The sequence below is a fragment of the Erithacus rubecula genome (genome assembly GCF_903797595.1).
Source record: "Erithacus rubecula genome assembly, chromosome: 22".
Taxonomy (NCBI): Eukaryota; Metazoa; Chordata; class Aves; order Passeriformes; family Muscicapidae; genus Erithacus; species Erithacus rubecula.
In genome coordinates this window covers 4812046-4836792 of record NC_136674.1, presented here as the reverse complement: position 1 = coordinate 4836792, position 24747 = coordinate 4812046, and the positions used below count along the sequence as shown (strand labels likewise).

At 43.1% G+C, this 24747-nt stretch overlaps 1 protein-coding gene across 1 annotated transcript; it reads right to left on the bottom strand.

Annotated features, from left to right (window-relative positions):
* Positions 1 to 1109: 1109 nt before the first annotated feature.
* Positions 1110 to 24340, bottom strand: PITPNA (phosphatidylinositol transfer protein alpha). Its single transcript, XM_079325113.1, has 12 exons — positions 24171 to 24340; positions 19419 to 19449; positions 13729 to 13874; positions 13116 to 13207; positions 9542 to 9549; positions 8531 to 8605; positions 8080 to 8163; positions 7107 to 7184; positions 6072 to 6182; positions 4451 to 4573; positions 3655 to 3724; positions 1110 to 2642 (listed from the first exon to the last, which is right to left on the bottom strand). The coding sequence occupies exons 1-11, from the start codon at positions 24188 to 24190 to the stop codon at positions 3677 to 3679; spliced, it is 816 nt and encodes a 271-aa protein (XP_079181239.1). The 5' UTR covers positions 24191 to 24340; the 3' UTR covers positions 1110 to 2642; positions 3655 to 3676.
* Between the last annotated feature and the right edge of the window lie 407 nt (positions 24341 to 24747).

The following is a 24747-nucleotide window of genomic DNA, read 5'->3' as shown; positions in this document are numbered from 1 at the left end:
AAAAGGCACAAACTCACATTGAAAGAAAACGACGAGATAATCTAACCCATCCTACAAAGTGTGTGTGTCGCCAAAGGAAAGAGAGCACGGGGAGAACCCGTGGGGACGCGGCGGGTTCCAGCGGGACGAACCCAGAGGGCTGCGGGATAGAGGGAACCCCAAAGCAGCCGGGCTGGGGTGGGAGCGGCGGTGCCGGCGCATCCCGCCCCTCGGCAGGGAGCGATCCCGCCGGGAGCCGCCAGCTCCGGGGGTCTCGCCAAAGCTGATGGAAGATACGGCACGGGAACGCTGCGTGATCTTTGCTATGCTCACTAGCAGGAACCAAGCGTCGAGACTGAAGGGTCTTTACAGGATTCTATCCAAAGGCTGAGGGATGCTTTCACTCAGGATGCCGTTGGAAGGACAGAAAACAAAGGGCTGGGAGAGCAGAGGGGGGAGTATTCAGGCTGGAGTTCACCCCCCCCCCTCCCTCCCTCCAAGTTTTTCCACTAATCAGGAAAGCTTTGTGTAAAAGCTCTTACTCTGAAATCAGAGGATCAAAAAAGGATTGCAATGGTGGAATGTTACAATCTGCTTCCACGGCGATTAGTGTCATCAGATGGAAAGCCTCTTGGATAACACAAACTGAAAGAACAAGTGTGCTGTGTGTATTCTCAGGTCGCCCTCGAGTGTAAGAATCCCTCAAAACGTAACCAACGAACACGAACAGAAGTCAGTGCATAAATTCTCTGTTAAAAATACTTCAAACTGAAATCTCTAACTGGGGCCTACACTCCTAGAATACTTCTGGAACAGCTATACAACATGTCATGAGACATCCTGGTCCCAAATAGCCTCAAAGATTAAAATTTAGTTTCTTTACCTATTTTACAATAAACTTGTTTTACTTCTTCCTGGTGAGATTGCTAAAACCCCTCAAACCCCACCCCAACCCCACAGAACCGTCTGAGGTCACTGAGAAGAGCCTGCCAGAGTTACTGGTACAATTCAGAGCTTATTGCACTTAGACATGAGTAAGGCAAAATAAACTAAAAATAAAGGGATAAACTGCCCCCCTTCCCAGAAACCAAAAGCCATCCTCTCCCTCCAGAGCATTCCCATCTTCCCTCACACTGAAAACAGCTCTGATCCCAGCACAGCCTTGTTCAGCAGGGCATGGGATCATTTCAGGATCTCCTGCTTGCAGGAGTGGGAAGGGCTGGAGGAGTCAGTGTAGTACAGAATGCTAAAAAGACTCCTCAAAAGTGGAGATACACCCACGACTGTTTGGCATACAAGATTTCATGTTAGTGCTGCCAAACACAGAAGTGGAAAATAAAGTTATTACTACTAGGGGAGGAAAAAAATTAAACATTGGGCCTTAGGGATAAGCAAAGAAGTAGGATTTTTTTTTCTCATATGTATTGAAGAAAGCAGCATTTCCTTGATTCTGTTCTGCTGAGTTGATTGTCTAAAGCTGATATCAACATAAGGATAGTTACAGTAAATATCTGAGTTCATTAAATAACAAGAGCTCTTTACATTAACAGTATCCTCTATGATTTATAATAACCAACAGATATCCTAGAAAACTGCAGGTCTTTAAGTTGCTTTTCTTACAGCACAAAAGGAGATATTTTAGTCAGTCTTGCAATGGGAAAAATATTATTGCTGAGCAGAACCATCACTCCAGGCACCTGGATGTAACCAGATGCCAAGACCTCACTTGCATACCAGCCTTTGCAACATCCCAATTTGTCCAGGGAGAATCACATTGTTATTATTAGTCAAAAACATTCCAGCTTTGTAAGTTATGGGAAGTCTTAATAAATAGAGAACCAGGAAGTTGCAACATATGTCAAGAAAGATTTTGCAAGACTGACGTGCACAGCTGGAGGACAACAGAGCTACATGGGCCAGAGAGATCCCTAAAATAGAAACTCAACAGGTAAGTGCTGAAAGCCCCAGAACAGGGCCTGAGTGCAGCTTCTGGGCAGCCTTTAATCCATGTTTGTAAAGACACAACAAAGTCATGCCCTGCAGAAGCCACAAATCACAACTCATCACAAACCAAGAACTCTCTGGCTGCTCCTCATTTTGTACTCAGGTTACCTGCCATTAAATATCTCCCTCCAGGAGCAAGGGTGAGAGCAGAACATTTCCTGGAAGAGTTTTACACTTAAATATGGACAATTTCCCTCTCCAAACAGACATTCAAAGAACAGTGAAGGGCTGGGCAGAAACAAAGGTGGCAGTTTATCCCACTTGGAAAAAAACCAAAAAAAAACCAAAACCAAAACAAAACAAAAAAAATTCTAAGTCACCACATCACAAGACTATTTGAGCTAAAAATGTCACTTGGAAATCAAACAGGGCCACATGGAAATTGGTCTGAACACAATGAAAAAAAGAGGAGGGAGGAGTCATAAATACAGCGATCTCTAAGTCACACGGCCCCCAGGAGGAAACCTGGGGGTGCACGTGCTAACATTGGAGTGCTTAGTACCAGACTGTCTATTTGCTCACAATATTAAGGGGCATCTAGAATTAGCTATGGGAGGTTTAAAATCGCCTGCCGCTGTGACAGAGAAAGGCTTGATCCAGAGATGGTCCTTCAGTCAAGGGTGTGGATTCCCTGGGCCTTCCTGACGACTGTCTTCAAACTGAAACAAAGAGACAACAGGGAAACGTTTCACGATGACTTTGGAAAAGCAGAGTGCCAAGGGAAGTGTCAGACAACCTTGAGAGAGTAAATGTGAGTCATGCTGTCGCCAGGCAGACAATGCAGGGTCACACTGCAGCGCTGATCCAGAGGAAATGGGACACAAGAAAATCAAGTGGTTGAAGATGCATTCAAAAATTAAATTATTTCTATCAAAAACAGCCCTTCAGATACTTCCTCACTTCGTGTTCCTCACTTAAACCAAGCAACCAGCAGATAACAGAGGACAAGCAGAGGTCAACAGTCAGTACAGGAGGATGTGGCTCTGCCCCACCCTGTTCCTTCCAAGGAGAACTAAGATGGCATTTTACTGCCTTAATAACCTGTTCTTCCCAACATAAATGGACAATCCCTTCCTTCTCCTTACCTTCTTGCTTTTCTAATACCATACCACATTTTTGTGGCATCTTAGAAAAATCTGGCAAAACCAGCCCTCAAACTTATGACATACTTAACAGAATAGAAAGGAAACAAGTCAAAAGCTTTAAAACTGTCATTGCTGCTTCTCCTGCAATGCCCAGGTGTCACTCCAAGCCTTGGCCCATTAGTAAATACTGCTAACAAGCAATGGAAAAAATATGCTTGGAATGCTCAATTTCCAACTGTATTCTAAGCATTTGCATGTCTAACTTTTTTTGAGACTGACAAAAGTTTCTCTGCAAGTCATGGAAAGTAACATATGCACCACAGAAATAAGAATAGCAGTAAAACCACAGAATATTCTAACACATTTTTCTTACACTTTTCACTCAGACTTCTCTTTAGAATAGTTCTGAAATGAGGCAGTAAACCTCACTCATCAACCTGTCAGTGGAACGAGTTCACTATAAAAACAATCAATAGCACAGATTTGCCTGTCAGAAACTATGAACAGGATCATTTCTCACACAAATGTTGGGGGTTTTAAACCAAACAGAGCAACACAAAGCTTTGTCAAATCTCTTGATACCTACAGTGCACAAGGAAGGAGTCATATTAGTCATCTGCAGCCGACATTCCTTTCACTGGATCTTTTTCTCTCATCTGAAAAAGGAAACAAGTGTTCAAGTAGTGATTCTCACGTGTGTTATCTCAGAATTGATCAGTATGGAACACCTCCTGGGTGTAAGGCATCGATTATATCTCAGCACCTCAAATCAGTGATTGTGAAATGCACATGCAGGCATCATTTCTGGTTAAGCTGTGGGTTGGCAACAGATTTGGAACCATTATCCAAAGCACAAGAGTGTACATGCAACTATAATGAAATATCCTGAGGCATGAAGGGAGAGAAGGGTGCAGGGCAGGACACAAGCCATGAAACAAGGTTCTCTTTATTACCAAACTTGTGTTTCTCAGAGAAAGAATCCTGTTATATATCCCCACTACCTGCTTATGGTACTTAGAGCTCAAAAACCTTTTACTCAACAGGTTTCTGGCAACTAATGAGGACAAAAATCGACCATTCAGCTTTGAGTAAAAGCAAACAGAAGATATTGAGGCAGTAAATGAATCATTGCCACTCATCCCCTCATTACCTGTGGTTCAATACATTTACTGGCTCAACAGCAAACAGAAGGAGAATTCCATAATGATTAGGAGGAGATGCCAGCACGATGGACTCATGGCCAATCATTCAAAGCACACACACAGCATGACCTAAATAACACAATTCACACCATGGCCTGACAGTGCAGCAGCATTTCCTCTGCTGTGCTGGAGAGCAGCAGCTTCTCCCACAACCCACACCTGCCCTGCTTTGCCACTGACCTCATCCAGCTGTCTCTTGGTCTCCTCCTCCATCCTACGGATGTCCTCCATAGTCAGATCAACCCACTTATCAAGCCAGCAAAAGAGCTGCCGGTGGAAATTTGTGAAGAGTCGCTTTTCTTGCTGCAAAAGGAGGAATAAAACACAATCCAAGCTTAGTCACAGGGCAATTACCACGGAGCCCACAGCATTGTAACAATTTTCAGAGATGTGTACACTGAAGAATCAGCTCCCTCGCCCACCTTTCCATCTAGCTGCCACAATTGGAAACTGGAGATAGCTAATTTTTATTCTTTTATCAGAATATCTAATCTAGAGCCTTCAATCCCCAGAGTAATGCCTTTTTTTTTTTCCTCCCAAACCTAGACAGCAGTCTGCACTGAAAGAATTAGTGATTTTCCTTTGATTTGACAGTATTGTTCTGACTGAATAAAGTGCTCCAAGTTTGGTTTACTTAGAGCATGAAAGTTGCCCTGGAAGCACAGAAAAAAGAAGAAACAGGTATTTTCAAAATCCTTAACTTGCTAAAAACTAGAAGTTATGAAGTGTAAAGGGCTGACATGCACTTATCTTGTTTTTTTGTAGTGACCTAAAAAAATGCCTAAACTTGTTTTTCACAGCTGAAAACCCTTCAGCAGAGGTGACTAATGTGCCAAGCTACTCCAGGTTTGGAGCAATTTATTTCCTTTGTATAAGAGATAAGCTAGGCAAAATCATTATATTAGACAGGGATACATAATGCCTCTTGGAAAGACCTCATTAAAGAAGGACACTTCAGTTTTACCAATTATGGTTTCATATCTCATCAAAAGCAGCTTGAATACTTGGATGCAATCCTGCAGACATTCATAAATAAAAAGAGACTGAAGACACTGCTTTATTCAGGGCTTTTGTTGAGGTATTTGAAATCCTGCAGCACCATGGTCATTCCCTCTTGGAGCTGTCTTTAGATTGCATCACCAGAGAATTGCTTTTGCAGAAGCAGCTCTGTGGTTTTTCAATATTAACCACTGAGAATTCTCTGTGATCTGAAGGCACAGGAGTTTTATGAACACAGCACTGCCTGGAAAACCATACACAACCATTCCCAGGTGTAGCATCCTGCTGCAGCTCATGGGTTATAGACTCTGCCACAAAAAAGCTGTTTATAAAATACCATTTATGTTTTAAGTTTAAAAAGTTTCCTACCATCTGCTTATTTTTTAACACAGGTTTTTCAAGCAGCAGACTAGGAGAGGAAAATGTGACTGGAGCTCCAGGACCTGTCAGGAAGATCCTCAGCTGATCAGGATCAAAGAGCTGGAGCCATCTCCCCACAAAAACGTTTTGCCCTTACACAATGTAATTCCAGTATAAATGCATCATCTCATCACTTACAAACCAGCAACCAAGTCACTGCAATCCTGATCTATTAAACACAAACAGCCAGTTCACCTTCACACATTAGAGTGAAAACGTTCAATAGCCAATTCACAGAACAATCAGCCAGCCCTGCCCTTGCATTAGCAGCAAATTGAACCCAGCTTGAGCTGACTGCAGAATTTCAGGCAGAGGCATTGCCTGGACAGCAGGTGGCTGATGAAACATGCCCCATTCCCATCTCTTCCATTACAGAACTCACCTTCTGTATAAAGTTCTCCACTTTATTTTGCAGACCCCACCATTTGAACTTGACTGTTACCAGCTTGTAAGCACACATGTATGGACAATCTGACTGCTTCCCCAGGTCCTTCTGCAAAGACACAAAGATATTCACATTAAGCCTCTAGCCAAGTGTCTCCAGGAAAGCAGTTCCTTCAGTCCTAACTATGAAATCTTCCCCCAATTCCCCACAATCCTCTTGCATCTTTACACCTTTCTTATACTTTATTGACAAGTTTTGTCACACCTTTGCTCACTCTTTTTCAAGGCATGATGAAACTAGACCCTGGTTTCCTTCACAGGTGGCTTTCCCTCCATTCTGAGAACAGACTATTCCTTCCTCTCCTCTGTTGTCCACTTTTTCTTCCATTAAAATTATGTCTTTCAGTATCTTCACTGTTCTACCACGGCTACTTTGCTTTCTCAAAAGTCTCCTGATAAAATCTTTATCTAAAACATTTTGGGATTAGATTATATCATCTGACTAGATCATTGATTATACATTATACATGATTACAAAGCCTCTATATTATAAAGAAAACTCCATAAGGCTTCCTATTCCCTACCACAGGAGCCATAACCACCCTTCCCAAGTGAATCATATCAACCTCAGTTTCTGCCAAGTTTGCCTGCTATAAATCAGACCTGCACACCAGTAGCTCCCCAAATCCCACTCAGGATCCCTTTTAAGGACTGGTATTATATCTGCACTTTTAATGTCTTTAGATTCCAAGAATTTCAGTAAAAGGTTAAACACTGCTGGTCATTACTCAGCTGTCTCATATTTGAATTCTCTTGGGTGAACCCTTGGGCTGAGCACCAGACAGCTCTGGAGATTTCCTGGAACTCATTCTCTTTGTACCAAGCTCTTTCATTTCTTTTAAAATCAGAACAGATTCAGTGCTGAGTTCTGCAATTCCTTCTGCAGAAGGGATTCCAGTGTTTTCCAGATGTATCTTTGGCTCCAAACTCCAATATCTGTCCTGATACAGTTCCTGAACTCATCAATACAAACCTTCCAGTTGGGACCCAGAGGTCCACGGCCAGTCTTGACAGATTTAAACCTTGCTGGATCTTCTTCTGCCTTGTAATCCTATTGGACAGACACAAAGATCAAACACAAGTTATCCTACTGTTATCCAGCTTTGTTTCACACTAAGGATTTACTTTCCTGGGCCAAGACTAACCTCTGCCTTCTCAAGAGCTACTGTGTTCAGACCTTACCATTAGGTCATACACTCTTCAAGGAAATATTTCTCCCTCCTGTGCTGTGTCCTAGACCTATGAAGAAGTGGTAACAAACTGATATGACCTTTGTAAGGCTATCAGAAAGTCTGTAGGATGTTTCCTGTTGTTCTTTGGGAGCTCAACACTGCTGTTACAGAAAGCAGCTGTGCTATCTAGGATTTTTCACAGCACTGTATCAGTGTGATGCTCACATGGTGCTCTACAGAAGAAAAGTACAGTCAGACTCACAGTACCAAGACTCTCATACCAAGAGAATGGTATCAAATACTCTGTGAAAGTCAGGAAGCTCAACCAACATTCCATTTTTATACAGTTGATTTTTCTTCCCAGTAAAGAAACACCCCTTTCTTTCCCACAGTAACTGGAGTGATTCTTAGAACCAAGTGTTGGCTACATCATTTCCAGACACACTTATGAAGCCATGGGTCAGTATAAAAAGGGGGAAGTCTAGGAGAGATGCTGTATGGAAAGGGGAGTGCCACTTCCTGCTATTCAGGCACTTCAGTGTAGAAATACACTGTTACATGCACAGGCACCACATTACACAGGCAGTGCTGACAGAGTTTTTAAAAGAGTTTTTCCTCTGGCTCGCATGAGCAGTTTTAAGAAACTCCTTTCCTCCTCTGTCCATCCCCTCACTTGTCCTGCTGCCTGTGACCCTCCCTGGAAGCATAGTTAGTCCATGATCCCCTCTTTCAGCACAGGCCTACCCCCAGGGAGCTGTTACCCACCCCCCATACCTTGGGGAGTACTTGGCTCCGATCAGCAATGTCTATATAAATGGCTTCTACATTCTTCCATACCTCTGGCTCCAGTTTATGGACCTGCAGGGAAACAACAACACTCAAGGAGCTGCTTCAGTGACAGAACACTCCTTGTCTAAAAAAATATAAAGCCAGATGGAAATGCAGACATCCAGTGCTCCCCTTCCCACCTACAGAGTGGTAAATACACAATGGGAGAGTTTCTAAAGAAGCAAAGGTGTTCACACAGAACAAGTGTTTGGGGGTCAATTTTATTCACTTTATGTGAGAAGCCAAGAGAAGAGAGTCTGCCTTGGTAGTGAGACAAATATTTGAAATGCAGGAACACAGTGAATAGACAGCTCCACACAGCATTTCTCTAACCCAGCAGAGAAAGCAGCACTGTGACATTCAAGAGATGAGTAAAACACATGACACAAGTACTCACATTCTCTTGTGTTCCAAGATCTGATTTATGCCAGGTTTCAATTTTGATCAGGAAGTCATCCTTCATATACTCATTCTGTCATCAAAATAAAGCTTCTTGTTATTCTAGGATATATAATTTGTCTTCTTATTACACAGATAATTAGGATTAGATTAGCAGAGTCAATTCAAAGAACTGAATAATTCAAAGAATGGACTCTCCATTTGACTGGGGTCTGACTTAGGGAATTTCAGAATTATTTGTAACCAGTTCATTGCTTTCAGCAAAATTGATTGATCATTAATTACTTAAGATTAAATAAACCACAAGCTGTTCACAAAAAAAAACCCAAACCGTAAGATCTATTGTTTTAGTGAAACATTTGGAGTTTATAAACAGATTTTTCTTTAAAGGACAATATCTGCCATTCTATTTAGAGTTTAGAAGGGGTAACATAAGTTAGCTAGGCAGAAACTGTCTTCCCACAGAGATTATTGATCTAGCACTGAGTACATATTTTGATGCAACTCTTCAAATTAATAACAACATTAAACTGATGTGCTGAGAGCTTTTGACACTGAAAGGGAAGGGACAAGTAGCACAGTTCTGCCAAGTAAGCAAAAAACTTTCCATTTCTCACTATTACTGTGAGTAGCAAAGGACTCCCAAAGGTAACCCTATCCTCCCTCAGGGGAGCAGAAACAAAAGCACAAGCCAGTGAAACACTCAGCATGTAGAAAGGAAACATCAAATTCAGAAGGGATTAATCAAAGGGACAGCATGGCAGGAGCTATCTGACTTTTACTCAGTTTACCCAGGCAAGGGCATGTTCCCATTTGTAAAGCTGAGCTTTGCTGAGCACAGACAGATCTCTGACCATGGACACACCACACCTGGTAAGGGCAGGTAATCTATGGGATCTGACAATGATAAAAGCCAAAGTGCATTTAGCTCAGGTTAAAGAGCTTCTACTACCCAGAACACTTCATTTTAGATATCACTCCACAGATTATCAGTAAAAGCAATACTTACTGTAATAACTGCTCCAAGAAATCAACACATGGAAAGAAAGAGACACAGTACTTTAGTGAGCAAAGACTGTACAGAGCCACTACCCTCCTCCCACCCTCAGCCAAACAGGGACAGCTCCAGCTTCCAGGTCCCTCTGAGGGAAAACCCATGGAAGTTGATAAAACCCAGCTAACTTCACCCCCTTCTCCTCTGGAAATTCTCAGAGTTGGAGAAACCCAGAGGAGCAGCAATTAATTATGCACTGCCACTTGTGCTCCTGGCCTGCAGCCAGCTGGATGAGAAGATGGAATAAGTATGTTCAGCTGACAGCATTTTACCAATCCTTTCTCAGCTTGCAGATAAGGAGGCTCTCTGTGCTTCCAAAGGAAACCCATGCTGGATTTCAGGCCAGTGCAGCCCAGCCTGGAGTAACCAGACCCTCTGCATCTCTGCTGCTCCTGGTAACTGAACTCCCTGGACACCCAGGCTCAATTATTCAACACAGAAAAGCAATTAAAGATCCTGTAACAGTCAGCATCTGCTCTACCTGAGCAATTCTACTCAAGCAGAAGGAAGTCTGAAGCTGGAGGTGAAGTTGTCTGGTCTGTTCTGAAGGCTAACATCAGGGCTTGATTAAGGAGCAATTTGGTTTTAATGGTATTATAACAATTTTTGAGTTTCCAAGCCAGCATCCTGGAGACAGTTACTATTCCAATCACCTATCAAGCACATCCAGCTGCCTTAATTACCCACTGCTGGGCTTGGACTGTTCTGAAGCCCTAGCATGTGAAAATTGCTTTTTACAGCAATTTTACAGAAAGCCAATTATTTAGACTGACATGTTGGGCTGGAGGGAGAGAACAAGAAGGCAGAGCTGAGGCTAATTTTTCAAAGGCTGAACTTCATCTCATTATTCTCATCTCAGAACATTTCATTATTTCTGCAAGAAGGAAGTGGGGTCTTTTTCCTGCTTTCCCAACAAAATATTGAATAAACCAGCAATAATTATAATTATAAACCAAGGCCTTCCCACTTTGCTGTGACTGTGTGCTGTGACTATGCAGCTGCCTCAAAACAGGTTCCTTCACCTCCTTAACTTCTTCCCTGTGGGGAAGAGTCCTCATTTGTAAAGAAACAAATTAATCTCTTCAGAAATGTCCACTCAAACTTCAATGCTCAGCTTGCTACAAATTAAGACTTGGTTCTTGAGGCATTACAGCAGCAACTCCTACACGTTTCAACTGCAGTTGTGACTTCTCAGTTTCTTGACACTTGGCCACAGGCCATGGTTACACTCAGAGTGGAACACACATCAAACTGCTTTTCTAAAAACATTTAAGCAACATTAATATTTAAGTCAGACTGCAGAGAACACTGTTCCCCTTGGCACCAGCCCACAGGTACAACTATCAGACAATCCTCACTTTATTTTTACTGCAGAAGTTGTGAAACCATACAATAACAACAACCTCACTTACAGTTTATACTCTCAAAGGAGCTAAGCAAGGCTTCCATTGCAAGTACATAAAAACAACATATTACAGCACAAACAAGTGTGCAGAACTGCAGAAAGTTATAAGCTAGGCATTTAAATTCCCTCAATCCCTAGTACTACTTTGATAATGGCCCATAATATGCATATAAATTGAGCTTCTCAGAGGAGATCTAGGGAAATGTGAGAAGGATGAACTCATATAATTAAAAAAAAAATACCATGAGGCACAATTAAGTGAAAGCACTGCTTTATTCCTGTTTAGAAGGCTCTGTGAACAGCTGATGTACAAGCAAGCAGTGCCTCAGGGAGGGCACAGGCAGAAGCACCAGCAACTCCTACACTCAGGTTTAGTTCCTGCTGGGCCCCTGGATTTTAAATTCCAGATTCTAGTGAAGGGCTGGAAGCCTGGCTGCTCTTAGCCAGCACAGCATTTTCTGCAGCCCAAAATTCACAGCAGGGCATCCACATCTCCTCACATCCAACCAAAACACCTGAGTGCATCCAAAGGAAAATCCTAACACCCAACACAGCCCCACAACACATCCAAGGGCTCCATCTCACATCCATGTGCTCTCTCCTCCTGCCCAATCCCAGCCAAGGAAAGGTTTCAGCAACTTTTCCAAGCTCCTCTTGCTTCATGTCAGGCTGGCAGATTCTCTAAACAGATTTATCAGCCTCCGCATCAAAACTGCCTTCTGTTCCAACCCCCACAACAAAGCACTTTTTATCTCATATTTTGTTGCTGTTTATTACAGTTGAGGGTTTTTTTTTTTTTTTTTTTGGTTTTGTTATCATTGCTAGCATATCAAAACCAGAAATTTCTTTGATTGTGTTGAAAAGTCTTGTAGTCGATTTTAGTATTCCACGTTTTCCACTTCAGTAGAATTTTATTAGTGTGTAACTGAAGGATAAGCAACTTAAGAATATCAAAATAAGTAACTCCACACCTTTGTTTCAGAAACTGGTGGAGAAGGAAAAGAAGAGGTGGAGGATACAGCCAGGCATTTAAATCAGCTCAGTGGGCTTGGCATGGAAATAAACTAGACATTTACTAACTAATTTAAGTAACATCCAGCAAGAAAACTGCATAAAACTTAGAAAGGTTGCAAACAACTTTGTTTCCATATCTTCCGTGAGACATTAAAAATTTATTCTAAAGTTGATGGCAGTATTTGAATTTTGTATTTGATATTCCACTAGACTGTAATTTCACAGACTGAAGTAACACCATCCTCTCCCACTGCAGAGCTTTTTCCTTCATTTAAAATTCACTTAATTGTCAAAAAAGGGGTTTTTTTATATGTTGAGTTTCAAGAACAGTTGGAATTTTTAAGTGTCTCATTCCCATAGCAACTGTACCATTACCAACCAGCAGAAAACGTATTTTTCAGAGATCCAAACAGCACAAAATGCTGCCAAAACACTACATAAGTTTGGAGGCAAAGTCAAATGTTCAGTTTACAGCAGTGAAGACCAGAGAAGCTGTAGTGGTTAAACACCATGGCTGGTAACTTCAGTAAGTAAATACTAACCACTCCTGTAGAAAATAGGTCTGACATGATTTCAGCACTTTACACAGCTCCCAGAGCCTCAGCCCTGCCTTTACAGATGGGTTCACTTCAACTGCAGCATTCTGTCCAACCCTCACTGACCTCAGATCCTGCAAGTGAGCAAATACCCATCACTTAACACTTGTTCCCTTCACCTGCACTGAGCAAGAGGCAGCTGAGATCTGCCCTGTTCCCCTCTTGCATTTTCCACTTGTTCCCACCTGGCTATGCTGCACTTGAGCACATCAAATCACCCCTCATGTTTCTATTCCATCAGTGTAACACAGCCATTCCTTCAGGAAGAATGACAGTTATTCTTATAGAAGGTCCCTCATTAGCAGCACATCAGGCAAGGGCAGTTCTTTTAACTCCTCAGCACTGTATTTTGCTTTTCCTGACCACACAAAGGGCTTAGAGAACAGAAATTCAAGCTTTAAGAGCTGAAACAGCTTCTCTACTGGTTGCATCTTTCCTTATACCCTTCCTATCTTTTCCCCCTGCCCCCAGAAAACATAAAGGGAGAATCCAGATTCCTTCCTCAGGCACTCACCAGTTCTGCAGTAGGGATAGGCATTCCATGCTTTTTCATGTATATTCAGAGCTCCTTCAGGGGCCAGCATTCTCACAAATGTTGGCACTTTGCTGCAGGATTGGAAATAGAAAGGCATTGATAAGGAATACATGGAATGAGCTAGGACACCACTGGAATGCAAACACTAGAGATTTGCACAGTTCTGGAATTGTTAGGCCTCTCCCCAACCCCATTATGATGTTTTCCAGAGATGCTAAATCAGACATGTTAATGAAAGTCTTCTTTACATAGTGAAAGCTGAAACAAAAGGGAAAAACAATGAAAGAGACTGAAGGAAAGTTTAAATCCGGGAGGTGTTTTGTTCTTTAGCCAAATTCAAATATGAAAATACTGGGTGGCAGGATCAGACTTGCTTTGAAAAAGCTCAAAGCCAGATTTTCTTGGGACAACAGGCACATTTCCAGGGGTGGGTGGGTGTCCCAGTGATGCTCACTGCCAGGTGCTGTTATACTGCTGCCTCACCTCTGCATCTTTCAGCCTTTACATAATCTGTGATTTACAGTTGCTACAACCCTATTGCATCTTCCTCTGGCTCTTCTTGCCCAAGCCTGGGAATGAAATGGCTCCATACCTCTGTAAGTGGTAGATCTTGTGTGTGTACTGCCCACGCTCCCCATCTCTCTCGTAGGGTTCGTTCACCAGGACTTCCACTCCTTCACCTCCACCAGTTTCATTTTTACTGGCTTCTGCCACTGAATACAGCTGGCCCACTTGATACTGGAGAAGTGAAAGATACATTATTACCATGGCTATCATTTAGCTGAAGTAATAACTTAGTCTGAAGAAGCCAAGGACAAATTTATTACCCGGGGAGAGGGCAGAGAAAAGGACATCCACTTGTACGGGCAGATAAGAAGCTCATTTAATTTCATTTGAGATAGAAAGATTGAGTGGTAGTTAGGAGGAAAGCACTACCAACAAGAGTTACCTTTAACCCTTCAATCTCAAGCTCCAAACCAACACAGAACCAGGAAAAAGCAGAAAAGATTAAAGGAGCATCAGAAAGAAAGAAAACACAGATGAGCCCAGCCAGACTACAGCAAAATCCACTTGGTTTCTTTTTTTTTTTTTTCCTCCACACAGGTGTCTCCCAAAAAATTGAGAATCCTGAATCAATAAACACCTGCTGCATCCAGAAGAGTCCCAAGGAAATTCACATCAAGGTTTTTTTACAAAATGCAGGGGAAAGGAGTGAAAATCTCCATAAGGGAGACAGAAGATAAAGGCACTTGCACCACCTGATTTAGGTGCTCCAAAAGACAAACTTGTTAAATGTGCACAGCTTAGGAGCTCTGAGGGTCAAAGGTGAGCATTCCCCATATGCAATTCAAATAACAGAGTATGAAGCCTGAAGTAAAGAGGGTATTTTTATTCTGAAAACTTTATCTAATGCAATAACTGAGTCAGTGTCCCAAATGACCAGTAAATCTATGTTGTCACTGCTCCCACTATTATTTTTCCTATTATCTTTGGTTTGGGTTGTGTTGTTTTTCCTCTGTATCACACTTCCTCTTAGCCACAAGCTTAAACCATTACCAGGGAGAGCACAGAATTTCAACATACAGTAAAATTCTTACCCTAAAATCACTTCTCAGACTCTTACAGACACTCACTTGGCAGCATAATTTCTCAGAAATCACTGATTTGATACTACACAATTTCTTTCATAAGAGGCATTCACAAATGTTTCTCAGGGCAGAGCAGAGGAAAAAAATCAAGAAAATGAACAAAAGTGAACATTCTCCTCTGCAGAAGATGTAAAGATTAATACAATAAGCTGAAAAAGAGGATGCAGAGCTCAAAAGAAACATGATCAAATGAAGAAAATTCACACAAGTGTCTCTGAGGCAAAGTTAGATGAGCAAAGTTTGAGGATGAAGAAGTTAAGCTTTAACTTAATAAAACTTAACTGAATAAAAAGGAAGAGTTCTAACTTAGCAGAGTTAAGTCTCCAGAACTCTTAAATGAGCAAAACAGCAACTGTTGCCAAAGGCAACAGTAGAGGGACACAATCTGAAAGGGTAAACCACAAAGTGTTTGGCACCAGAAGTGCAGTGATTAAAAAAAAAACAACAAAAACCAACCACCAGAACCCCCCCAAAGTTCCATAACATAACTACAAAGCAATGCAACACTGTTCAGTTCCACAGCATAAGGCTGTGCATCAGAAACAGGAATAACACTTCTGAAAGCCAGCCTGGAAAAGTGGAATACTGCTCAGAGCTGAGAACCCAGAAATACCTCACTGGGCTGGAACATCTTCTGCAATGAAGGAAGATTTCTACACTCGTTAAATTTTGTTGTCAGAGCATCCAAAATAACAACAGTACCCAAAGCTCTCTGGTACTTTGTGCCATCTGGTGCCAACAAAGGCCAAGGGAATATTTATTCCTGCTGGGAGAATAGAAGGAAAGCAGAGCAACAAGGCTGGGTGTCTGGCCTCAGCTCATGTGGGGCAGAACAAAAATCAGCCCATTTTCAAGCTAAGAGCAGCAGCTCTGCTGGATCTGTCCAGAAGCTCCTGGCCCAGGTTCCATGAGCAGCCCTCTCTTGGCTGGACAGTTCCTGCACTGTCACAGCAGCTTGAGTTTCAGTCTGGATTTTGGGCTGCAATACAAGTCTCTGACTTCTGACATTTCAGACACCACACTGCTTTCCTTATGACTCCCTACATATGACCCACACAGCAGAACACTCACCTCCCTTCAGAAGAGCAAAACATGAGATTGTGAAACCTTAGAAGCAAAGGTGCTTTAGCAGAGTAAGAGCCACACAAATACTCATAGAACAGAGTTTATTATGAGTTTGGTAACTACAGGATTACAAGGGAGGACTGAATGGCTTTGACTGCTTTGCAGCAAGTCCCAGGACAGAGCTCCAGGAGCACAAACTAATTCCTCTTAGTAACAGCCTCTTATTCATTCCTTCTCCCTTTCAAATACTTGGGTCAAAGCTCAGACACTAAGAAGATAAACCCTTTGGTTTAACATCTTCTCCATTTAAACTTCCCTGTTATTTCTGAGCCTTTAATCCCACTGATAAGAGAGGAAAAGGCCCAAATAGAACTGTCCAAATGAGCAAACCCCACATCATTCTCCCAGCAAAGGTAAACAGAGAAACAGATTTTGGCTCTATGAATCTGGACTCCAGACAGACCCGAGAGCTCCAAAAAACTCCTCTCCTTTTCTGCAAGAAGTCATCCCTCTTGCTCTGTGCCAAACACCTCTTACACAGCTGAGAGAACATCTTCATTGCACCAAATTTCCTCCAGCAGGCCTGATCTCAACACAACCATCTTCAAGAGCAGTTGTTTTCCTGAAAGCTGCTTTGAAAGCAATTAATAAGATTCCTGTGTGTTTGGCAAGCTCCTTGCCATGTGAAAGGAACAAAGAGGCAGCACAGAATGTGTACACACAGCTCCAGTCCATACCAGCACTTCAGTGGCAGCTGGCAGAGACACCCACACGAGTCCAGGCTCCCCAAGCTGGCACCTGATGCTGGTCAGGGAATGGGAGCAAATCCTGGCACCCAGCACTCACTAAGGAGATTCCCTTTGCTCCCCACAGTGGGACAAGGGACAAACCAACACAGCAGTGCAGCCTGCAGCCTGTACTTGAGCAGGACCAGGTTTTGGCAGGGTTTCCATGTAGAAGACAGACTGCTACAGTCTAACTCCTACATGCCAGCTTTGGAGTTTTAGTCATCACCAGGGCTTCTCTTGAACTGTTTGGTTCTCATCTTGGCTAACTAAGCAACACTGAGCTATGTGTTAAGTCACAGCTCCCTAATGCCTTCCTGATCTCTGTTTTTCTCTTGAATTCCATACAATTGGTTAAGATCCATTTGCCAAGGGTGGAGATTGAACACAGAATCCCCAGCACATCACAGAACCTCACAGAAGACTCCCTAAACCCTTTCATGATGTCTCATTTACAATTCATTTCATTCCCTATCTTACACACTGGAATCAGCCTTTTGCCTACAATTTGCATGCAGGTGTGAACTCTTAAGCCTTTTGAACAAAAAGCAACCATATAAAAATGAAATCAGAAGTCCTCCTGCTAGCCAGAGATGCTTCATGAGCAGCTACACAGTCAAGAGCAGTAATAACTCTCCAGAGCCCTACTTAAGAGTTTTGTACACAAGGAAATCCTTGAAAGCAATGAAGGTTTAACAGCTGGTTTGTAGAACAGCAGTGCAGTGCCCAAGTGATGCACAGATGTGTCAGCATCTTTGCACACAGGAAGGGGGATGAGGCAATAAACAGAGCAGCAGTCATCCTCTGAGTCAACACTGGAAATAACCTTTCTTCTGAAGCACACCCAGCTACATAGGCAAAACCAAGTGAACTTTAGAACCCTCTCTGCTCAGGGAACTGGCTCCTGAAATCTGCCCCATCACAGGAAAAACAGCAGACCTTGGAAAGGGACATCACTCATGGGACATGGTGAAAATGTGCAAGACTGGGAAGAAATTCGATTTGGTCAGGTTGGGGGTTTCTCCACAAGGCAAGCACTGGACCCAGAGTAGAGCCATACACTTCCTGAAACAGATAATCCCAGGGCACCCTCACACAAGGAGAGTGCCAGAGACTGACAGATTAATCACAGCCCAAACCTTCAGTTTTCACACAGGCAGTTTGCACACAAGGCTCTGAACAGCCAGGGACTCACTTTAACTGGATGAAGGCTAATCCCAGTATCAGAGAACTCAGGAAAAGCCCGGGTTGGGCTCCATCCAGTCCAACCCACTCAAAGAAACAATCTCTATGCTGATGCTTTGCCTTTCTTTTACACAGCTTCATACCAAGGAGCCATATCCCTACAGGGCAGGGTTCTTGGCATTCAGGAAGGTCCTTTCTGTCCATTGAGTTCCAGTTGCTATTTACCCACAGCTTTCTCTAACCTGCAAGTTTGCATCCTTTGCTTACTTGATAAAGGTGATCATGTTACTCCTTCCTTTGTTGAGCACTTGCTCTTGTCATGGCACTCAGACACCATGAAAGATCCAAACGTCCCTACTCCAATACTTCAGTCTGCCTTCTGTCAAAACTGCTTGAAACAGATTCATGCAGAAAGCATAAAAGCTACAGGTAGGGAGCAAGCAACAGCCAGAGCTGGTGGCATTAACAGCTCTGTTCTTGCACTAACATAGAACACATAACTAAACCCCCTCTCTGATCAGAGCTCTGGGCTTTCTGTCAGCATCTGATACCTGTCACAGCAGACTGAGCCACAGGAACAAGAAACTCCTCTTAGCCAGTCTGATGGCTGCAGGAGTGCACTACATGAAGTTCTAAAATGTGTTCTGTCAAAAGGGTGAGAGTTATAAAAGGGATGTGCTTTAAAAAGTGCTGCCATGAGCCAGCCCACCACTGTCTATGCCACAGTAGCTGCTATATTCAGAGGAAAGAAAAATGAGCAAGAGTGATGTTATCACAGCTCTCCCTAAGAGTCAGAACAAGGCCTTGATCAGAGTTCACAAACACAAGGCTTACAGCCAAGGATCACAAGGGAAAATAAAGCACATCCAGAAGAAGGCATCTGCTATGGAAGTGCTATAGACTCAGTCCTTTCAATTTCCACCTTGTTAGGGTAAAGATTAAAAAATTCAAAACATTTATATAGTTAGAGTCTCTGCAAGAGTGGTGTTCAGTGCAGGAGGGAGGAAGGAAAGGCAAGCTGCAAATCAGAGGAAACAGGAGGGAAACAGTCACTGAGTCTGCACAGCTATTCCATGGTTGGTTTGGTGATGAAAATCACCCTGTCCAATAGAAACTACATTTCTTCTCTCAATTCAGCTTTACCTAACAAAAAGAAAATATTCTGTATGTAAGAGCTAAATAGCAGAGGTCTTAAGTCCTTCTGCTACATGAGCCTCCTAAGTCACAAGTAATTCTTGATCTTTGCCTAAGAGTTTAAAACAAAAGAGTTCCAGCAAAACACAGTTTAAAAGGTGACTTAAATTGTACTAAAGCTTCCCCTTCATGTTAAAAAAATATAAAAGAACAATAGTTCTAATCAAAAGGAAACTGCACTTGAAAACAGCCTGACAACTCAAGATTTATAATCAGCATATCTGAAAGTATTTTATAAGAGATGATTGGCACTCTGAGACTTAATACAATTATTTGGTCAAAATGATGGTGAATTAGTAACAGCTCACAGGGGCTCCTGAAGACAGCTTGCATTTTCCAGTTTTGGTTCATGCTTTGATCACAGGTTTATTTACAGTCCTAAAGCAAAGAAGCAAAGAACTCACCTCCTCCACAGACACGGGCAGGATAACACGGCTGGAAGGGAACACAGAGACAGAAATTAGCAAATATCCCTGCAGCCCCAAAATTCCCACATTCCTCACAGCAATGGCTGCACAGCTCTCCTCTCCCTCCAAAAATTGCAGCATCCACCCAGCACTCCTCAGGCCAAAGACTATTTATAGAACAATCTCATAAAGAACCAATACATGATAGAGAATAATTGCAAACCTCTCCTAAAACTCTAATTCAACTGGTGGTACCTCCCTGGCCTACAAACCTACACAGCAGCAGCACAGTGGTGATCCCTCTGACTCCATCCTTTCAGCAATTCCACCTTATTCCTCACCAAGCTGCTGGGGAGTTCCTGTGGGCCTCAGCAATTCTGCAGAGATCTGCAATAGCCACAAGGCACTGCACAGTTTGCTCACATGTCCCAAAGCAGGAACAGCAGAGGAAAGGTTGGCTCAGAGCTCAGAGCAAAGGAAGGTGCTGCCACTGCTTTAAATGAGTCTTTTTTTTTTTTTAAATTGTGGTTTCCTGAATGCTTCTGAGAATCAACTGACTGGCCAACACAGCAAAAACTGCCTGAAGTCACACAGATTTTTTGGGAAAGAATCAATTTAAAGCTGACAGAAATACATGCTTGTTAAGGCTTCTCCAAAACTGGATTTGTGTTTGACTTCTGCTTTCAGCAAGGGTGATGCTGAACAAGGGACAGACAGGAAATGGATATGGCTACCATGGGCAGAAGAATTCCCAATTCTTTAGGAATTAGTCTCAAAGAAACTAGGACACAACCAGAGAAAAAAAGCCCTCTGTATTAATAAACAGATTCTGAAAAAGCAATGGTGGTGAAAACAGATTTTTTTTTTACACTTTACCAGAAGAACAAACTGCAATAAGGGCAAAAGATTACAGATTATGCAAGATTATTTGTGACAGCAACACTTTATGCTGACTGCAAAGTACTGCAGAAAGAACTACTGAGAACTGCAAATGAAGTTCAGTGTCAATTAAAAAAAAAAAAAAAAGAATTATGCACTATAGACACTTGTTTTCACCAAACACATGGGGTTAATGAGCCCTAAGTCAGTTATTGCCAATACCTTGTGCCCTTATGGAAAAGCAGCAGGAAAAATCAGCTCAGTGGCAGCTCAAAAGTAAATCCAATATTAGAAACTGGAACAGCACACAGACTCACACACACATAAAAGACAATTATGTCACTAGAATCTGCCATGTATCAACATCTTGAATATTGTACATAGTCCTGGTCACCTTTTCTCAAAGAGGACACAGAACAAGTGAAGAAAATTTTAAAAAGATGACTGGAGATGGGAAAAGCTTCTGTGTGAGAAGAAAGTAGTTAAGACTTGGCCTTTTACCTTGGGAGAAAAACCAGCTAAAAGACTCAGATATGGAAGAGTTTTAGAATGTTTTAGAACAGGACAATCATTAGGCAACAAATTTTAGCCTAAATCACATGTGCTTCTTTACATCACATCTACTGAAGACATGGCATTCCTTGCCAAACATAGGAAGTAAAAGCAATTTTTAAACAGGATTTGATCAATTCATGGAAATCCATGTGCCACTTACTGGTAGGATACACAGAACTATAATTGTTTTACACACTGTTACATATTGTTTTCTGAAAATTGTTTCCTGCTGAAAGGCAAGAGGACCAACAGCAGTATGGTGTAAAGGAGGATGAAAAAAGGAAAGGAATTTTCACAAGCAGACTTTGCCATCAAGAATGGTGTGTTAGTTAACTGGATAAAAGTGCAGTAAAAATAAAAAGAGGGGCAGGATGATAAATTAAAGTGAAAGACCAAGAAACAGGGAACAAACAATTTCTTTGGAATGGAGTTAAAACATTTTTCTTCAAAAAACCTGTGTGTAAAACATTGCTGTAAGTGAATGAAATTCCATTTAGGAAACTGGAAGACACTTAATCTGCATTATTATCTTAGAGCTCAAGGGAGAAACAGAAACACAAACAAGATCAGTGGTTTACAGTTTGTTCAGCCTAGCAAACCAAGAAAGTGGGAGTAAAAACCACTTACAGGTAGTCAAGTGATAAAGGAGGAGGGAAGAGGATCTTGAGGAAAAGCTTTGCAGGAGCAGCAATGGGAACAAACTTTAGGACAGAACTTGCTCAATTTATGAGAAATCCTATGATGTGGTTGACCTGCAAATTGTGAGGAACATTTAAGATCCCTGTTAGATTAAAATCTGCCTGAAATGCCAGCAAAGGGAAGCACAGCTGCAGGGAAGGTCAGTGGCATTATCATCACTGCACAGGAAAGGGAAGTGAGTCTCCACACTCTGATTCTCCTCAAGGTCTTCCAAAGCAGTTTAAAATCCAAATAAAGACAGCAAGCAAGACTCCAGCCAGCATTTACAAACCCTGACACCAAAAAAATGCAAACAAATGAATGAAATCCATACAGTTTATCTGCAGCATGGATGGATAGAAATGTAAGATTAGTCTGAAAGGACTTCAAATGAAAGTGTTCAAGTCATCACTGCATAACCATCAGGACAAGAAACTGTAGAGAAATGATGATGCAGACTTGTCTGATAATAAAATGTGACATCAGGTTTTTGTTATATTGCTCTATTTCTGTACCAGCTCCTAAAATACTTACAGGGCACATAATAAAACCCACTTGATTTACTAGGGAGAGTGTGACAAGGGGTCACAGAGATGGAAGAATAATCTGCTCAGATGAGATGAAGTCACAGATGATTTAGATTTTTACCACCTCCAGTAGGAAGGCAGCAATGACCTGCATGTAACTAGAATTAACAAAAGTAACAGCAAAGCATTTCAAACAGCCAGATCACACCAAAACAAGTGGTTTCAACATGACTCAAACAGCTGCTTCCTGGAATATGAGATTTCATCAAAAGCCATCTCAAATGGGATGTAAATTGGGCAACAACATACAACGTCAAGAATATTTAAATCCGAGCCAACACAACGACACAACTCAGAATGTGCAACTGTCAGAGGTGGCTAGGAATCCCAAAAAATCAAAAATAAATGTTCATTTGGGAAGTCCAGTAGCAACCTTGACTGTCCTTCAGAGCCACATGTGTCTTACTAAGGGCAAAACAAAGGGAAGAAAAGAAACAGTATAATGGCAACACTAAAAAGGTTTAGTGTTCCTTTTGAAAATACAAATAGAAACCTGAAAAAGGAAACCCATGCAGCAATTCTGATCTCTTAACCTTTACTCTTAACGTTTACACTTCACACCTTGTTTCTGAAACAGGCAGTGTGAAAGACCAGTAGGCATGCTGATATGGTGAGGTAAATAATGTTGAGTCAAACAACTTTTGGAAGTGACAGTCACGAAAATGAACTGCTCACACTGTCAGAAATCTGAAAATTTAAAATATGTATGTTTTCACCCTTACAGCACAGCTCACTGATAATGAATTTTAGTGTGGTACAGGGCAAGGGATTGTGAGCAGAAGCATGAAAAAGATAGACAATAACTCAGCCAAGGTGCTGAAAGAGGGAAAGTAGTAAATTCATAGGAAAATACCAACAAAAGAGATGTTGTATAAGGAGTTAATTATCTTTTCATGCACCTGAAACTAAGCATTTAGCCCAGGTTTCTGCCTGCTATCCAGTTTAACACTACAGAAGGTAATGGTGTTTTTGTGTTACAAAGAGCTGCTCCTGAATTCTACACTCCTATTGTTTGGATAAAAATAGCAGGGGTTTAAGAACTGGGGAAAAAAAAAAAAAAAGTTAATCAAGTTTAAAGGCAATCACAAGGATCAGTACAACCCTCAACACGGTTTTAATATTTAAATCTGCACCATGGCTCATAATCTTACAAAGTAATTCCTGTAAGGAGGACACAGTCATGTAGGTAAATGTGTCTAAGAGAAGACCTGAAAACCCACTTTATCACTGGGATCACAGGTATCTTTTATAAGGGGAGAAAGAGACAATAAACAGAAACCTCTTCCATCAGCCAAAAGAAGTTTAAAACGATGGGAGATGCACTTAACTTGGGAATGCACTTGAGTTAACCTTAACAACTGAGGAAAGAACAATGTACAGAGTACAGCTCTGAAGACACCCAGCCAAAGTGCACCGGTGCAAGAGTATATTCCACATTAGCAAGCACAAAGCTGCTGAAGCAAGGACTGTGACAAGCAACGTGTGACTAAGAGCTACACACCCTCATGCCCAGCCAGTTTTCCACCCCTTCATCCCCATCACGGGGCAGGACAACCGCAGCAGCCTCAGGGTCAGTGAAGAACTCCAAGGTGAGGTTTCCACACGTAAAAAACATTTTGGAGCTAACTCATTTTGGGAATCCCTCCTTGGAGATTACACAGCCAGAGGCGGGAGGGGATCCAAACCGGGCTTGGCTCTGTTACAACGAGCAGGGGGCAAGACGCTTCTGCCTCCCTCAGACCTCCCACAGACGCCGCCGGGACTGCTCGCTGGGCACCCGGGCACCGGCAACACCCGCCGGGGCCGTGAGGGCAGCGGCGGGGCCCGGCGGAGCCGCTGCCCGCCGGCACCGCGGCCCCCGCCCCGCCGTGACCTTCACTGCCGAACCCACCGCCGCCGCGGCCCTCACGGCGCTCCCCGCTCCCTCCCTCCCCTCCCCGCGCCCGCACTGCGGGGCAAGGCCGGGCCGCCCACCCGCCGCCGTCACCGCGCCAGGCCGCGGAACCGAGGGGCTCAAGGGGGCCGGCATGAGGGAGCTGCCCGCACTCACTATTCCTTGATGAGCACCATGGCGGCGCCGCCGCGCGCCTCCCGCCCGGGCCAGCGCCGCTGAAGGTGACAGGAGGCGCGTCGCGGGGTCGCTGCGCGGGATGGACCGAGCGGAGCCGAGCGGAGCCGAGCGGAGCCGAAGCGCGCCGCACCGGGACCGGGGGGCCGGGCCGGCGGGGGCCGGGGCGGTTCGTCTCTGCGGCAACGGCTGCGTCACCTCCGCGCCGCGCGCGGGCGGGGCGGGGCCGCGCCTGTGCCCGCCCCCTCAGCGGGCGCGCGCCTCCCTCACGGGCTCGCGCCCTCGGCGCGCTGACGCTTTAAGCTAAATCGCTGCGTTTGGGGTGTTTTTTTTTGTTTTTTCGGTTTTTTCATGGGGTGTAAACCGCGCGGTGCTGTTTCAGCTTTAAGGCTGGGCTTGCCAGAGCAGTGCCGCAGTCTTCCCAGCAGTTCCGCTGGCAGGGTCTCCTGGCAAGCCCTCAGGTTGTTCTGGATCAACTCCTTTCAAATGATAGCTGCTTCTTTAGGTTCTCCCAAGAGGTGTAAACTGCGTGGTTGTTACTTGTTTCAGCCCGAGACTG

Coding starts and splice junctions, on each gene's coding strand:
- PITPNA (XM_079325113.1), bottom strand. CDS start 24,190: ATGGTGCTCATCAAGGAATA. Junction 19,450..24,170: donor ATGGTGCTCATCAAGGAATA/GTGAGTGCGGGC, acceptor GTTCCCTTCCAG/CCGTGTTATCCTGCCCGTGT. Junction 6,183..7,106: donor CTCTGGGTCCCAACTGGAAG/GTTTGTATTGAT, acceptor GTGTCTTTGCAG/AAGGACCTGGGGAAGCAGTC.